Below are 16,321 nucleotides of genomic sequence, written 5' to 3' on the forward strand. Positions count from 1 at the left end.
ACGGACTTTGCAAACAGGTCAGCGAATGGGACAGAACATGCACGCAGTGCCAAACAGCCAAGGTGCAGTGGTACACTAAAGCCCCGCCGCAGCAGTTCGAACCCACCCATCAGAGGTTCCACCACATTCATGTGGATATCGTGGGGCCCCTACCAGTGTCACGAGGAGCGCAGTACCTCCTAACTATGGTACACCGGTTCACGAGATGGCCAGAGGTGGTCTCGCTCATTGACACATCTGCCGATTCCTGCGCCCGAGCGCTGATTGCAACCTGGGTAGCACGCTTTAGGGTCTTGGCCCACGTGACCTCCGACTGAGGCGCCCATTTCTCCTCCAGCCTGTGGTCGGCTATGGCCAGCCTGTTGGGAACACAGCTACACCACACACAGTCGGACGGACTAGTGGAATGCTTGCACCGTCACTTGAAGTTGGCTCTCATGGCCCGCCTGAGAGGACCTAACTGGGTGATGAGCTTCCCCGGGTCCTGCTTGGAATTCGCACAGCGCCCAAAGAGGATCTGCACGTCTCGTCGGCCGAGTTGGTGTACGGCGCACCCCTGGTCGTCCCAGGAGAGTTCATACCAGCCCCAAGGGGGCAAGAGGAAGAACCCACAGCAGTCCTGGACAGACTACGCGAAAGGCTCGGCAACCTGGCCCCCGTACTGACTTCACAGCACGGACGGTCCCCGACCCATGTACCCAAAGACCTGCAGAACTGTAAGTTTGTGTATGTACGAAGGGGCGCACACCAGGCACCGCTACAGTGGCCGTACGAGGGGCCGTTCAAGGTGATCAACAACAACGGGTCCACGTACGTTCTGGACATTGGGGGGAGAGAGGAGGTTTTCATGGTGGACTGACTCAAACCAGCCCATGTGGATTTGGCGCAGCTGGTCGAGATTCAGGCACCGCGGTGCAGAGGCAGACCTCCCAAACAGAAGCTGATCCAGACTGTGGACATTGGGGGGTGTATCGCTGGTTCGGGGGGGGGGGGGGGGGGGGTTATGTGGCGACCCACTTTCTGCGCAGGCAAACCAGCTCACAAGTAGTCCGCGGGTGGGGAGAGACTTTGGTAATGCACCTCTGACGTCATTTCCGCCCGGAGAGGACGGGTACTAGGGATTAAATGCCAGTGTCGCGAAGTTTGAATAAACTAGTCTCAAAACGACTTACCGACTGCGTGTCGTTGTTTCTAGCACTGTATGTAGTACATCACTACAACAGGATCAATGCAAGATCATCCAGAGTGTAAGAAACTGTGAATGCAAAAATAAATAAATGGCAATAAATAATGGGAACACGAGGTAATAAGATTCTTAAAGTGAAATCATTGGTTATATGAACATTTCAATGATGGAGCAAGTGAGTGTAATTATCCCCTTTTATTCAATAGCCTGATGGTTGAGAGGTAGTAACTGTTCTTAAACCTGGTGGTAGGAGTCCTGAGGCTCTTGTACCTTTTACCTAATGATAACAGTGAGAAGAGAGCATGACCTGGGTGGTGGGGGTCCCTGTATGCTGCTTTCCAATAACAGGATAAATATGTCCCACATAAGTAGTTCTCAAATGGGCAGGGGTAGGCAAACGTGACTGACAAGAAAAATTAAGGACTGCATAAAAGCCAAGGATAGGGCATATAAGGTAGCAAAAGTGAGTGGGAAGTTGGATGATTAGGAAGCTTTTAAAATCCAACAAAAGTTAACTAAATCAGCTAAACGAAGGGAAAAGATGAAATACGAGGGCAAACTAGCCAATAATATAAAGCAGAATATCAAAAGTTATTTTTCAGTTAAGTAAAGAATAAAAGGGAGGTAAGAGTTGATATTGGACCACTGGAAAATGATGCTGGTGAGATAGTAATGGGGGCAAAGTAATGGGTGAACTTAAGGGTAGTTTGCATCAGTCTTCACCCAGGTAAGTGTGAAGTGGTTCATTTTGGTAGATTAAATATGATGGCAGAATATAGTATTAATGGTAAGACTCTTTGCAGGGTGGAGGATCAGAGGAATCTTAGAGTCCATAGATGTTCAAAGCAGCTGTGCATGTTGACTCTGTGGTTAAGAAGGCGTATGGTGTATCAGCCTTCATCATTCGTGGAATTGAGTTTAAGAGCCGAGAGGTAATGTTGCAGCTATATAGGACCCTGGTCAGACTCCACTTGGAGTACTGTGCTCAGTTCTGGTCACCTCACTACAAGAAGGATGTGGAAGCCATAGAAAGGGTGCAGAGAAGATTTACAAGGATGTTGCCTGGATTGGGGAGCATGCCTTATGAGACTAGGTTGAGTGAACTCGGACTTTTCTCCTTGGAGCGACAGAGGATGAGAGGTGACCTGATAGAGGTGTATAAGATGATGAGAGGCATTGATAGTGTGGATAGTCAGAGGCTTTTTCCCAGGGCTGAAATGGTTGCCACAAGAGGACACAGGTTTAAGATGCTGGGGAGTAGGTAGCGAGGAGATGTCAGAGGTAAGTATTTTACTCAAGAGAGTTGTGAGTGCGTGGAATGGGCTGCCAGCAACGGTGGTGGAGGCGGATACGATTGGGTCTTTTAAGAGACTTTTGGATAGGTACATGGAGCTTAGAAAAATAGAGAGCTATGGGTAAGCCTGTCATTTCTAAGATAGGGACATGTTCGGCATGTGGGCTGAAGGGCCTGTATTGTGCTGTAGGTTTTCTAAGTTTTTATGTAGCAGTGTGCTAGAGGTCCATAAGTGTCAGTGAGCAAGAGTGAGTGCCATTGTTATTACAAACGAAAAGGTACTAACCGACTCAAACAAGAGAAAATCTGCAGATGCTGGAAATCCAAGCAACACATGCAAAATGCTGGAGGAACTCAACAAGCCAGGCAGCATTGATGGAAAAGAATATTGTTGATGTTGCAGGCCAACAGCCATCGACAGGATAGGTGATGAAAAGCTGAGGAATAGATTTAAAAGGTGGGCAAGGGGAGAGAGAAAGATGATAAGTGAAACCAGAAGGCAGAGGGATAAAGTAAAGAGCTGGGAAGTTGATAGGTGAAAGAAGCAGAAGGCCAAGGAAGAAAGTAAAGGGGGAGTTGCACCAAAGGGAGGTGATGGGCAGGCAAAGAGATAAGGTGAGAGAAAGGGAAGGGATGGGAAATGAAGGAGAGTGGAGGGAGGGCATTTCTGGAAGTTCGAGAAATTGATGTTCATGCCATCTAGTTGGAGGCTACCCAGTCAGATTATAAGGTGTTGTGCCTCCAACCTGAGTGTGGCCTCATCACTACAGTGAAGGAGCCATGGACAGATGTATCAGAGTAGGAATGGGAAGTGGAATTAAAATGGATGGCCACTGGGAGATCCTGCTTTTTCTCATGGGTAAAGCGTAGGTGCGCGGCGAAGCGGTCTCCCAGTCTACGTCGGGTCTCACTGATAAGCAGGGGGTCACACCCAGACACAGTATATGACTCCAACAGACCCATAGGTGAAGTGTCGCCTCACCTGTTTGAGTGGTAGTAACAGAGGAGGTGTAGGGGCAGGTGCAAGAATAAATGCCAGGAGGGAGATCAGTGGGGAGGAATGAATAGACAAAGGAGTCGCATAGGGAGCGATCCCTGCAGAAAGCAGAGGGGGGGAGAATAACTTGGTGGTGGGTCCTGTTGGAGATGGCAGAAGTTTTGGAAATTACGTGCTGGACGCGGGAAGCTGGTAGATGGTAGGAGAGGACAAGAGGAGCCTTATCCCAGATAGGGTGGTGGGGGATGGGGTTAGAGCAGATGTACATATAATTGAAGAGACAAACTGAAAGGTCTTAAGGTGGATAAGTCACCTGGACCAAATGGACGACATACCAGAATCCTGAGGGAGGTTGCTGAAGAGATAGTGAATGCATTGGTCATGATCTTTCAAGAATCACTTCATCCTGGTGTCGTCCTAGAAGCCCATTCAACAGCACCAGGCTACAGCAGTGAGGTTTCTCACAGGTTGCCAATGCGTGTTTAAAGGAAAGAAGGGACAAGCAGGATGGCCATTGTCGGGAGCAGACCGGTGCTGAGAGTAGCAGTGTCAGGCTTTGACTCAAAGGAGACTTTGGCTCGAAAGAGACATTGGTTCTGGGTAAGCTTCTGTTAAGGTTCCCTTTATTTCCTCTTTACTGTACCTAGTGTAGTAAATGGCTGTTGTGTGTTCTTCATGCTGGATATTGGAGCCCTTGGGAGATCCAGAGTCTCCTGGAGAACTACATCTGTGTGAACTGCATCCAGCTGCAGCTCCCTGAAAACCGTGTTAGGCATCTGGAGCAACAGCTGGATGACATTCGGCTTGTACGGGAGAGTGAGGAGATAATTGATCAAAGTTACAGGGAAGTACCGGTAGTCAACCCGAAGTTGCAGGAGGCAAGTAGCTGGGTGACTGTCAGGAGAAATGGAAGTGTGAATAGCAATTAGCACAGAGCACCACTATAGCCATTCCCCTCAAGAATAAGTATAGCATTTTGGATACAATTATGGGGGATGACCTCGCAGGAGAATGCCACTGAGACTTGGGTATGGTAATGAGCATAGGTCTGTGGTGCAGAAGGGGAAGAGAGGAGTGGTAGTGATAGGGGACTCAATAGTGAGAGGAACAAACGGGAGATTATCTGGATGTGAATGGACACCTGGATGGTATGTTGCCTCCAAGGTTCTAGAATCAGGGTCATCTCAGATCGCATCCACAGCATTTTAGAGAGGAAGGGAGAGAAGCCAGATGTATTGGTACCAATGACATAGGAAGGAAAAGCAAAGAGGTCCTGAAGAGAGAATTTGGAGAGCTAGGCAGAAAGCTGAGGAGCAGGACCTCCAGGGCAGTAATTTCTGGATTGCTACCCTCACGTCAGTGAGGGTAGAAACAGGATGATTTGGCAGATAAATGTGTCGCTGAAAAGCTGATGCAGGGCACAGGACTTCAGGTTCTTAGATCATTAGGATCTCTTCTTGGGGAGGTTTGGCCTTTTCTAAAGTGATGGGTTGCACCTGCACCCAAGGGGAACCAACATTCTCATTGGCAGGTTTGTTGAGCTGTTGGAGGGTTTGAAATAATTTGGCAGGGGGTTGGGAACCAGAGTGAAGGGACTCAGGATAGGACGGATGGTAAAAAAGAAAATATAGCAGGCAGATGATAGGACATAATTGCAGCCAGCAGGGTGAGTGTCAGTGCATAACGGATGCAGAATCAAAAAGTGTAGCAAATACAGTGCTCAAAGTATTATATCTCTATGCATAGAGTATAAGAAATAAGTTGGATGATTTTGTTGTACTATTACAGATTGTTGGGTGTGATGTTGTGGCCATCACTGAATTGTGGCTGAAGGATGGTTGTAGTTGGAAGCTGAATGTCCAAAATTACACGTTGTGTCAGAGGGATAGGGAAGTACGCAAAGGGGGTGGTGTGTCTCTACTGGTAAAGACCATAAGATGATGATAAGACATAGGAGCAGAAATACACCATTTGGCCCAATCGAGTGTATTTTGCCATTCAATCATGGCAATCTTTTTTTTACCCTCCTCAGAATCACTCCTCAGCCTTCTGCCCCTAACCTTCCAAAGAAGAACATACCAAGTTCTGCCTTAAATACACCCAACAACCTGGCCTCCTCGGCTGCCTGTTGTAATAAATTCCACCAATTCACCGCCCTCCAGCGAAAGAAATTTCTCTGCATCTCTGTTTTAAATGTATGGCCTCTCTATCCTGAAGCTGTGCCCTCTTGTCCTAGACTCCCCCACCATAGGAAACATCCTTTCCACTCTGTCTAGGCCTTTCAACATTCAAAAGGTTTCAATGAGATTCCTCCCCCCATCCTAAATTCCAGCGATTACAGACCCAGAGCTATCAAACATTCCTTGTATGATCACCCTTTCATTCTTGGAATCATCCTTGTGAACCTCCTCTGAACACTCTCCAATGAAGGTGAGGACTCGCTAGTGCCTTACAAAGCCTCAGCATCACATCCCTGCTCTTGTATCGTCTGAGTCTCTTGAAATGAATGCCAACATGGCACTTGCCTTGACTCTACCTACAAGTTCATCTTTAAGGTGTCTGCACAAGAATTTCCTCTCCATTTAGATAAGCGTTTGCACATTTATTTACTACCAAAGTGCATGACCATGCATTTTCCAACATTGTATTTCATTTGCTACTTTCTTTCCCATTCTCCGAATCTGTGTAAATCCTTCTGCAGCCTACCTGTTTCCTCAACACTACCTGCCCCTACAGCAATCTTTTGTATCATCTGCAAACTTGGCATCAAAGCAATGCCTTCTATCATCTACAGTCATTGATATACAACGTAAAAATAAGCAGTCCCAACTTCCACCCCTGCAGAACACCACTAGTTATTGGCAGCCAACCAGAAAAGGATTCTTTTATTCCCATTTGCCGCTTCCTACCAATTAGCCAATGCTCTAACCATGCCAGTAGCTTTCTTGTAAAACCATTGACTCTTAACTTGTTAAGCAACCTCATGTGTAGCACCTCATTGAAGGCCTTCTGAAAATCTAAATATACAACATCCACTGCATCCCCTTTGTCTATTCTACTAGTAATCTCTTCAAAGAATTCCAACAGGTTTGTCAGGCAAGATATTCCCTTAAGGAAACCATGCTGACTTTGTCTTATCTTGTCCTGTGACACCAAGTATTCCATCACCTCATCCTTGACAATTGACTCCAACATCTTCCCAATCACAGAAGTCTGGGTAACTGGCCTATAATTTCGTCCTTTCTTAAAGAGTGGATGGTCATTTGCAATCTTCCTGTCCTCTAACAACATGCCAGATTCCAGTGATTCTGGTTTTAAAAAATTCAGATTTCAGGGGTTTTCAGATGAGTGGTACTCAACCTGTACTAGGCTGTCGAGGTGAGTGAGAACTTGAGTGTGCCATTCTGCATCAGGATTGCTCCGCCATTCCTTTGTGGCTGATTTATTATCCCTCTCAACCCCATTCTCCTGCCTTCTCCCTGTAACCTTTGATTCCCTGGCTAATCAAAACCTACCACCTCCACTTTGAATATACCCAATGACTTTGCCTCCACGGCCATCTATGACAATGAGTTCCACAGATTCTACTCCTCTGATCCAAAGGGACGCCCTTGTTTTGTGAGGTTGTGTCCTCTTATCCTAGACTCACCCACTATAGGAAACATACTCTCCACATCCACTCAATCTAGGCATTTCAACATCTGATAGAACAATGAGATCCTCACCTCCCCCATTCTTCTAAGCTCCAGTGAGTACAGGTCCAGAGACAACAAACACTCCTCATGCAGTAACCCTTTAATTCCCAGAATCATTCTTGTGAACCACCTCTGGACCTTCAATGCCAAATTATCAAAGTGCAGTTCCAATTGGTACATGAAAAAGGTGACAGAAATGCAAAATTAAAGGCTTTATTCAGTGCTAATTCAATTCAGATAACAAGCTGGGCGAATTGACATCAGAAATGGAAATAAATGATCATAGCCATTATGGATACCTTGGGGTAACACGAGTAAGGTTGATAAATGAAATCAGCAGAGATAATATTATGGACCCTCCCTGTGTTAATTCTTACCAACATGAAACATGCTTGTTTTCTTTTTCAATTCTGATAGTGTTTTCTCTTCAGATGCTACTGTGTTATTCCAGTGTTTCTTGCTTTTATTTTGGATTTCCAGCGTCTGAAAATTGCTATGAGGTAACAGTAATTATCCTGAAATGATGACTGCCAATGTTTCCGGTATTTTTCTTTTCAAAGGTCACCTTTCACATTGAGCCGTATGAAGGAAGAGAGCATACTTTCCACCGTAATCTGAAATACATCATTCACAAGTAAGTCTTTTACTCAATTTTAATTGAGTATTTACGTCTGAAAAAAAAGCAACTTTTTTGTTGCCATTTTTGTAAATCAAAATCAAAGTTGAGTTTGTTGTCATATGTACATATTTGCATTTGCATATGTGACAATAAATGGTGCAATGAAAAACCTTGTTTACTTGAGCAAGTGGCTTGTATGGTGCCACAGGTTAGCATAAGTGTATTGCAGCACCAGCAGTCTGGGTTCATTTCCTGCAACTGTCCGTAAGGAGCTCGTAACATTCATCCCATGACAGCATGGGTTTCGCCAGGTGCTCTGGTGTCCTCCCACAGTTCAAAGACATATGCGTGTAATTGGGACTGTTGGACCTGTTACCATGCTTTATCTCTAAACTAAATATAATTATAAGTCATATACAACTTTTACAAGTAAACACTTCTAGATGAAATAATGCCAAGCTGTTTAAGTGCAAAATGTTCATAGTGTTGCCAAACCGTAGTGATTAGGGTTTTGCCAATTGGATCAATATCGAATGCTTGAAGGGAAATAGTTCTTCTTGAACTTGTTAGTGTGGTACTTCAGACTTCTGTACCTGCTAGCTGCTGGTGGCTTTGAAAAGATGCCGTGGCCCAGTGGTGTATGTTGTTGCCATCTTGAGACAGTATCTCCTGTAGATTTAAACCAATGGTGACTCTGATTTATTAAGCAGACTCCAAACCTCTCTGCAGCCTCTTGTGTTCTTGCACTTTCAGATTGCTGTATCAGGCCATGGTGCAACTAGTCAGGATACTTACAACTTTGAAGTCCTTTGTGCAAGACTGTTCAAAACATAGTCAGTTCAAGAAAATTACACACATTTTAATTGGACCTCAGCTTTCTTCTGCAGGTGAGAGTCCCAGGTGTCCCCTGTTTCTCACATCACCTACATCTGTGGAGGTTTGTTAGCATGTTTGATGAACTTCGTAAGGAAGTAAAGACACTGCTGTAGCGGGGTGCTACGTGCAGCGCTGAAATTACGACATGGAGTCAATAAACTGCAGTCACAGAATCAGTTTATTTCAAAAACACAGACTTGCTTTAAAGCCTGTCTCCCCCACTCGATACTTCGAGAGGCACGTAACTGAAACCCCTTGAGGCTATCTCCCTTTGTCTCTGGCTCTGGCTAATTGTCAGCCGGTTCGAGTGAGCTAGTAATTGGGTCGCCACATAACCCCCCCCCAGAACTGGCGATACACCCCCCAATGTCCACAGTCTGGGCCGGACCCTGTTTGGGAGGTCGGCCTCTGCGCTGCGGTGCTGAAAACTCGACCAGTTGCGCCAAGTCCACATGGGCCAGTTTGAGTCGGTCCACCGTGAAAACCTCCTCTCTCCCCCCAACGTCCAGCACGAACGTGGACCCGTTGTTTCTGATCACCGTAAACGGCCCCTCGTAGGGCCGTTGCAGCGGTGGCCGATGCCCGCCCCGTCGTACAAGCACAAACTTACAGTTCTGCAGATCTTTGGGTACGCAGGTCGGGTGCTGCCCATGCTGCGAAGTGGGTATGGGGGCCAGGGCACCGAGTCTCTCACGTAGTCTGCCCAGGACCACTGCAGGTTCTTCCTCTCGCCCCCTTGGGGCTGGTATGAACTCCCCGGGAACGACCAGGGGCGCACCGTACACCAACTCGGCCGACGAAGCGTGCAGATCGTCTTAGGGCGCCGTGCGGACGCCGAGTAGGACCCAGGGAAGCTCGTCCGCCCAGTTAGCTCCTCGCAGGCGCGCCATGAGAGCCGACTTCAGGTGGCGGTGGAAACGCTCCACCAGTCCGTTCGACTGTGGGTGGTAGGCAGTGGTGTGGTGCAGCTGAGTCCCCAACAGGTTGTCCATCGCTGACCAGAGGCTGGAGGTGAACTGGGCGCCTCTGTCGGAGGTAATGTGGACCGGGACACCAAAGCGGAACACCCAGGTGGCGATCAGCGCCTGGGCGCAAGATGCGGAGGTGGTGTCGGAGAGTGGGACCGCCTCTGGCCATCTTGTGAACCGGTCCACGATAGTGAGGAGGTGCCGCGCCCCGCGCGACACTGGCAGGGGGCCCACGATATCCACATGAATGTGGTCGAAACGCCGGTGGGTGGGGTGGAACTGCTGCGGCGGGGCCTTGGTGTGTTGCTGCACCTTGGCCGTCTGGCAGTGCAGGCACTTTCTGGCCCAGTCACGGACCTGCTTGCGGAGTCCGTGCCAAACGAACCTGCTGGAGACCATCCGGACGGTAGTGCGGATGGAGGGGTGGGCCAAGTTATGAATGGAGTCGAAAACACATCGTCGCCAAGGTGCCGGGACGACGGGATGGGGCTGGCCGGTGGCGATGTCACAGAGTAGGGTCCTCTCACCTGGGCCTACGGGGAGGTCCTGGAGCTGCAAACCGGAGACTGCGGTTCTGTAACACGGGATCTCCTCATCTGCCAGCTGTGCCTCAGCCAGTGCCTCAAAGTCTGCCCCTTGGGAAAGGGTGTGAATGTTAGGGCAAGAGAGCGCATCCGCCACGACATTGTCCTTACCCGAGACATGCCGGACGTCCGTCGTGTATTCAGAGATGTAGGACATATGGCGCTGCTGGCGGGACGACCAGGGATCGGACACCTTTGTGAATGTAAAGGTAAGCGGTTTGTGGTCCGTGAACGCGGTGAAGGGCCTACCTTCTAAGAAGTACCTGAAATGCCGGATTGCCAGGTATAGCGCCAACAGCTCCCGGTCGAAAGCACTGTATTTGAGCTCGAGTGGCCGCAGGTGTTTGCTGAAAAACACCAGAGGTTGCCAGCGGCCCGCGATGAGCTGCTCCAGTACCCCACCGACTGCCGTATTAGATGCGTCCACTGTGAGGGCGGTAGGGACGTCCATTCTGGGGTGCACTAGCATCGTGGCGTTCGCCAAGGCATCCTTCGTTTGAATGAAAGTGGTGGCGGACACCTCGTCCCAGGTAATGTCCTTGCCTGGACCGGACAGCAAGGCGAACAGGGGGCGCATGATCCGGGCAGCTGAAGGGAGGAAGCGGTGGTAGAAATTGACCATACCTACGAATTCCTGGAGGCCTTTGATCGTGGTGGGTCGGGGGAAATGGCGGACCGCATCTACCTTAGCGGGCAGAGGGGTTGCCCCGTCTGTGGTAATCCTGTGGCCCAGGAAGTCAATGGTGTCGAGCCCGAACTGGCATTTGGCCAGGTTGATCGTTAGACCGTAGTCACTCAGCCGGGCAAAGAGTTGTCGGAGGTGGGACAGATGCTCCTGACGACAGCTGCTGGCTATGAGGATGTCGTCCAAATAGATGAATGCGAGGTCCAGGTCGCGTCCCACAGCGTCCATCAACCGCTGGAACGTCTGTGCTGCATTCTTCAGGCCGAACGGCATGCGGATGAACTCAAAAAGGCCGATCGAGGTGATGAGAGCCGTTTTGGGGACGTCGTCCGGATGCATCGGGATTTGATGGTATCCGCGGATGAGGTCTACCTTGGAGAAGATCCGTACGCCATGCAGGTTTGCTGCAAAGTCCTGAATGTGCGACACAGGGTAGCAGTCCGGTGTTGTAGCCTCGTTCAGCCTGCGGTAGTCGCCGCACGGTCTCCAGCCCCGTCGCCTTGGGCACCATGTGCAGGGGAGAGGCCCATGGGCTGTCGGACCGCCGAATGATCCCCAATTCCTCTTTCCGCTTGAACTCCTCCTTCGCCAGTCGGAGCTTGTCCGGGGGAAGCCGCCGAGCGCGGGCATGGAGGTGTGGTCCCTGGGTCAGGATGTGGTGCTGTACGCCTTGTCGGGGCATGGCTGCCGTGAACTGCGGTGCCAGAACCGATGGGAAATCCGCCAGGACCCTGGTGAAGTCATTGCCGGACAGCGTGATGGAGCCGAGGTGAGAGGCTGGCAACAGGGCTGCACCCAGGGGGAATGTCTGAAAGGTCTCGGTGTGAACCAGTCTCTTCCTGGGCAGGTCGACCAGTAGGCTGTGAGCCCGCAAGAAATCCGCACCCAGAAGCGGTTGGGCTACGGCGGCCAGTGTGAAGTCCCACGTAAACTTGCTGGAGTCGAACCGTAGCTGCACCGGACGGGTGCCATAAGTCTTTATAGTGCTGCCGTTCGCGGCCCGTAGGGGGGGACCCGGCGCCCTGCTGCGGGTGTCGTAACTCGTCGGAGGTAAGACGCTGATCTCGGCACCGGTGTCGACCAAAAACCGGCATCCCGACTGTTTGTCCCAGACATACAGGAGGCTATCCCGATGGCCAGCCGTCGTAGCCATCAGCGACGGCTGGCCCTGGCGTTTCCCGGGAACTGGCAGGGCAGGCGACAACGGCGGGCTTCTGCGCCCCACCGCTGGTGGTAGAAACACCATTGCTTGTTGGGCTCCACACCCCGGCCTCTGGGTTTAGCGGGCTTTGCGGCCGGGCCTGGACTGATTTGCTGCTGGGAGCGTGGCCGGGTGATCTGTGCGATGGACGCCCCACTCACCTCCTTGGCGTTCCACAGCAAGTCCGCCCGGGCTGCCACCTTCCGGGGCTCGCTGAAATCCGCGTTGGACAGCAGCAGGCGTATGTCCTCGGGCAGCTGCTCCAGGAATGCCTGCTCAAACATGAGGCAGGGTGTGTGTCCGTCGGCCAGAGACAACATCTCATTCATTAAAGCTGATGGAGGCCTGTCTCCCAAGCCATCCAGGTGCAGTAAACGGGCAGCTCGCTCGCGGCGGGAGATCCCAAAAATCACTATGAGCAGGGCTTTGAATTCCGTGTACTTGCCATCCGCCGGGGGAGACTGTACGAACTCCGCGACCTGGGCCGCTGTGTCCTGGTCGAGGGAGCTCACCACGTAGTAGTAACGGGTGTCCTCTGAGGTTATTTGCCGAACATGGAATTGGGCTTCTGCTTGCTGAAACTATAGGTGAGGTTGTAGCGTCCAGAAGCTTGGCAGCTTCAAGGAAACCGCATTAACAAACGCAGCGTCTGCCATCTCCGGTCCAAAAAAACGTTTGGACCGTCGGGGTCACCAATTGTAGCGGGGTGCTACGCGCAGCGCTGAAATTACGACACGGAGTCGATAAACTGCAGTCACAGAATCAGTTTATTTCAAAAACACAGTCTTGTAGCGGCGGGCTACGCGCAGCGCTGAAATTACGACACGGAGTCGGTAAACTGCAACCACGGAATAAGTTTATTTACAAACACAGTCTTGCTTAAAAGCCTGTCTCCCCCCACTCGATACTTGGAGAGGCACGTAACTGAAACTCCCTGAGGCTATGTAACTTTGTCTCTGGCTCTGGCTAATTGTCAGCCGGTTTGAGTGTGCTAGTAATTGGGTCGCCACATAACCCCCCCCAGAACCGGCGGTACACCCCCCAATGTCCACAGTCTGGGCCGGGCCCTGTTTGGGAGGTCGGCCTCTGCGCCGCGGTGCCGGAAACTCGACCGGTTGCGCCAAGTCCACGTGGGCCGGTTTGAGTCGGTCCACCGTGAAAACCTCCTCTCTCCCCCCAACGTCCAGCACGAACGTGGACCCGTCGTTTCTGATCACCGTAAACGGCCCCTCGTAGGGCCGTTGCAGCGGTGGCCGATGCCCGCCCCGGCGTACAAACACAAACTTACAGTTCTGCAGATCTTTGGGTACGCAGGTCGAGTGCTGCCCATGCTGCGAAGTGGGCATGGGGGCCAGGGCACCGAGTCTCTCGCGTAGTCTGCCCAGGACCGCTGCGGGTTCTTCCTCTCGCCCCCTTGGGGCTGGTATGAACTCCCCGGGAACGACCAGGGGCGCGCCGTACACCAACTCGGCCGACGAAGCGTGCAGATCGTCTTTGGGCGCCGTGCGGACGCCGAGCAGGACCCAGGGAAGCTCGTCCGCCCAGTTAGCTCCTCGCAGGCGGGCCATGAGAGCCGACTTCAGGTGGCGGTGGAAACGCTCCACCAGTCCGTTCGACTGTGGGTGGTAGGCAGTGGTGTGGTGCAGCTGAGTCCCCAACAGGTTGGCCATCGCTGACCAGAGGCTGGAGGTGAACTGGGCGCCTCTGTCGGAGGTAATGTGGGCCGGGACACCAAAGCGGGACACCCAGGTGGCGATCAGCGCCCGGGCGCAAGATTCGGAGGTGGTGTCGGTGAGCGGGACCGCCACTGGCCATCTTGTGAACCTGTCCACGATAGTCAGGAGGTGCCGCGCCCCGCGTGACACAGGCAGGGGGCCCACGATATCCACATGAATGTGGTTGAAACGCCGGTGGGTGGGGTGGAACTGCTGCGGCGGGGCCTTGGTGTGTCGCTGCACCTTGGCCGTCTGGCAGTGCAGGCACGTTCTGGCCCAGTCACGGACCTGCTTGTGGAGCCCGTGCCAAACGAACCTGCTGGAGACCATCCGGACGGTAGTGCGGATGGAGGGGTGGGCCAAGTTATGAATGGAGTCGAACACGCGTCGTCGCCAAGGTTCCGGGACGACGGGACGGGGCTGGCCGGTGGCGACGTCACAGAGGAGGGTCCTCTCACCTGGGCCTACGGGGAGGTCCTGGAGCTGCAAACCGGAGACTGCGGTTCTGTAACACGGGATCTCCTCATCTGCCAACTGTGCCTCAGCCAGTGCCTCAAAGTCTACCCCTTGGGAAAGGGCGTGAATGTTAGGGCGAGAGAGCGCATCCGCCACGACATTGTCCTTACCCGAGACGTGCCGGACGTCCGTCGTGTATTCAGAGATGTAGGACAGATGGCGCTGCTGGCGGGACGACCAGGGATCGGACACCTTCGTGAATGTAAAGGTAAGCGGTTTGTGGTCCGTGAACGCGGTGAAGGGCCTACCTTCTAAGAAGTACCTGAAATGCCGGATTGCCAGGTATAGCGCCAACAGCTCCCGGTCGAAAGCACTGTACTTGAGCTCGGGTGGCCGCAGGTGTTTGCTGAAAAACGCCAGGGGTTGCCAGCGGCCCGCGATGAGCTGCTCCAGTACCCCACCGACTGCCGTGTTAGAGGCGTCCACCGTGAGGGCGGTAGGGACGTCCATTCTGGGGTGCACTAGCATCGTGGCATTCGCCAAGGCATCCTTCGTTTGAATGAAAGCGGCGGCGGACACCTCGTCCCAGGTAATGTCCTTGCCCGGACCGGACAGCAAGGCGAACAGGGGGCGCATGATCCGGGCAGCTGAAGGGAGGAAGCGGTGGTAGAAATTGACCATACCTACGAATTCCTGGAGGCCTTTGACCGTGGTGGGTCGGGGGAAATGGCGGACCGCGTCTACCTTAGCGGGCAGAGGGGTTGCCCCGTCTTTAGTAATCCTGTGGCCCAGGAAGTCAATGGTGTCGAGCCCGAACTGGCATTTGGCCAGGTTGATCGTTAGACCATAGTCACTCAGCCGGGCAAAGAGCTGTCGGAGGTGGGACAGATGCTCCTGACGACAGCTGCTGGCTATGAGGATGTCGTCCAAATAGATGAATGCGAAGTCCAGGTCGCGTCCCACCGCGTCCATCAACCGCTGGATGTGCGGCACAGGGTAGCGGTCCGGTGTTGTAGCCTCGTTCAGCCTGCGGTAGTCGCCGCACGGTCTCCAGCCCCCTGTCGCCTTGGGCACCATGTGCAGGGGGGAGGCCCATGGGCTGTCGGACCGCCGAATTATCCCCAATTCCTCCATCCGCGTAAACTCCTCCTTCGCCAGTCGGAGCTTGTCCGGGGGAAGCCGCCGAGCGCGGGCATGGAGGGGTGGTCCCTGGGTCGGGATGTGATGCTGTACACCGTGTCGGGGCATGGCTGCCGTGAACTGTGGTGCCAGAACCGATGGGAAATCCGCCAGGACCCTGGTGAAGTCGTTGCCGGACAGCGTGATGGAGCCGAGGTGAGGGGCTGGCAACTGGGCTGCACCCAGGGGGAATGTCTGAAAGGTCTCGGCGTGAACCAGTCTCTTCCTGGGCAGGTCGACCAGTAGGCTGTGAGCCCGCAAGAAATCCGCACCCAGAAGCGGTTGGGCTACGGCGGCCAGTGTGAAGTCCCACGTAAACTTGCTGGAGTCGAGCCGTAGCTGCACCGTACGGGTGCCGTAGGTCCTTACTGTGCTGCCGTTCGCGGCCCGTAGGGGGGGACCTGGCGCCCTGCTGCGGGTGTCGTAACTCGTCGGAGGTAAGACGCTGATCTCGGCACCGGTGTCGACCAAAAACCGGCGTCCCGACTGTTTGTCCCAGACATACAGGAGGCTATCCCGAAGGCCAGCCGTCGTAGCCATCAGCGACGGCTGGCCCTGGCGTTTCCCGTGGAACTGGCAGGGCGGGCGACAGCGGCGGGCATCTGCGCCCCACCGCTGGTGGTAGAAACACCAGTGTTCGTTGGGCTCCACACCCCGGCCTCTGGGTTTAGCGGGCTCTGCGGCCGGGCCTGGACTGGTTTGCTGCTGGGAGCATGGCCTGGTGATCTGTGCGATGGACACCCCACTCACCTTCTTGGCGTTCCACAGCGCGTCCGCCTGGGCTGCCACCTTCCGGGGGTCGCTGAAATCCGCGTCGGACAGCAGCAGGCGTATGTCCTCGGGCAGCTGCTCCAGGAATGCCTGCT

General features: G+C 52.8%; 1 protein-coding gene across 1 annotated transcript in view; it reads left to right on the forward strand.

The window, feature by feature from the left end:
- LOC140733755 (glycoprotein endo-alpha-1,2-mannosidase-like) overlaps positions 1-16,321 on the forward strand; it is a 70,629-nt gene that overhangs the window by 45,151 nt on the left and 9,157 nt on the right. Inside the window, exon 4 of the mRNA XM_073057493.1 lies at positions 7,733-7,806. Coding sequence (XP_072913594.1) covers positions 7,733-7,806 — 74 coding nt within the window. The remainder of the gene's footprint in view (positions 1-7,732; positions 7,807-16,321) is intronic.

The sequence above is a fragment of the Hemitrygon akajei genome, chromosome 9 (genome assembly GCF_048418815.1).
Source record: "Hemitrygon akajei chromosome 9, sHemAka1.3, whole genome shotgun sequence".
In the NCBI taxonomy this organism is placed as follows: domain Eukaryota; kingdom Metazoa; phylum Chordata; class Chondrichthyes; order Myliobatiformes; family Dasyatidae; genus Hemitrygon; species Hemitrygon akajei.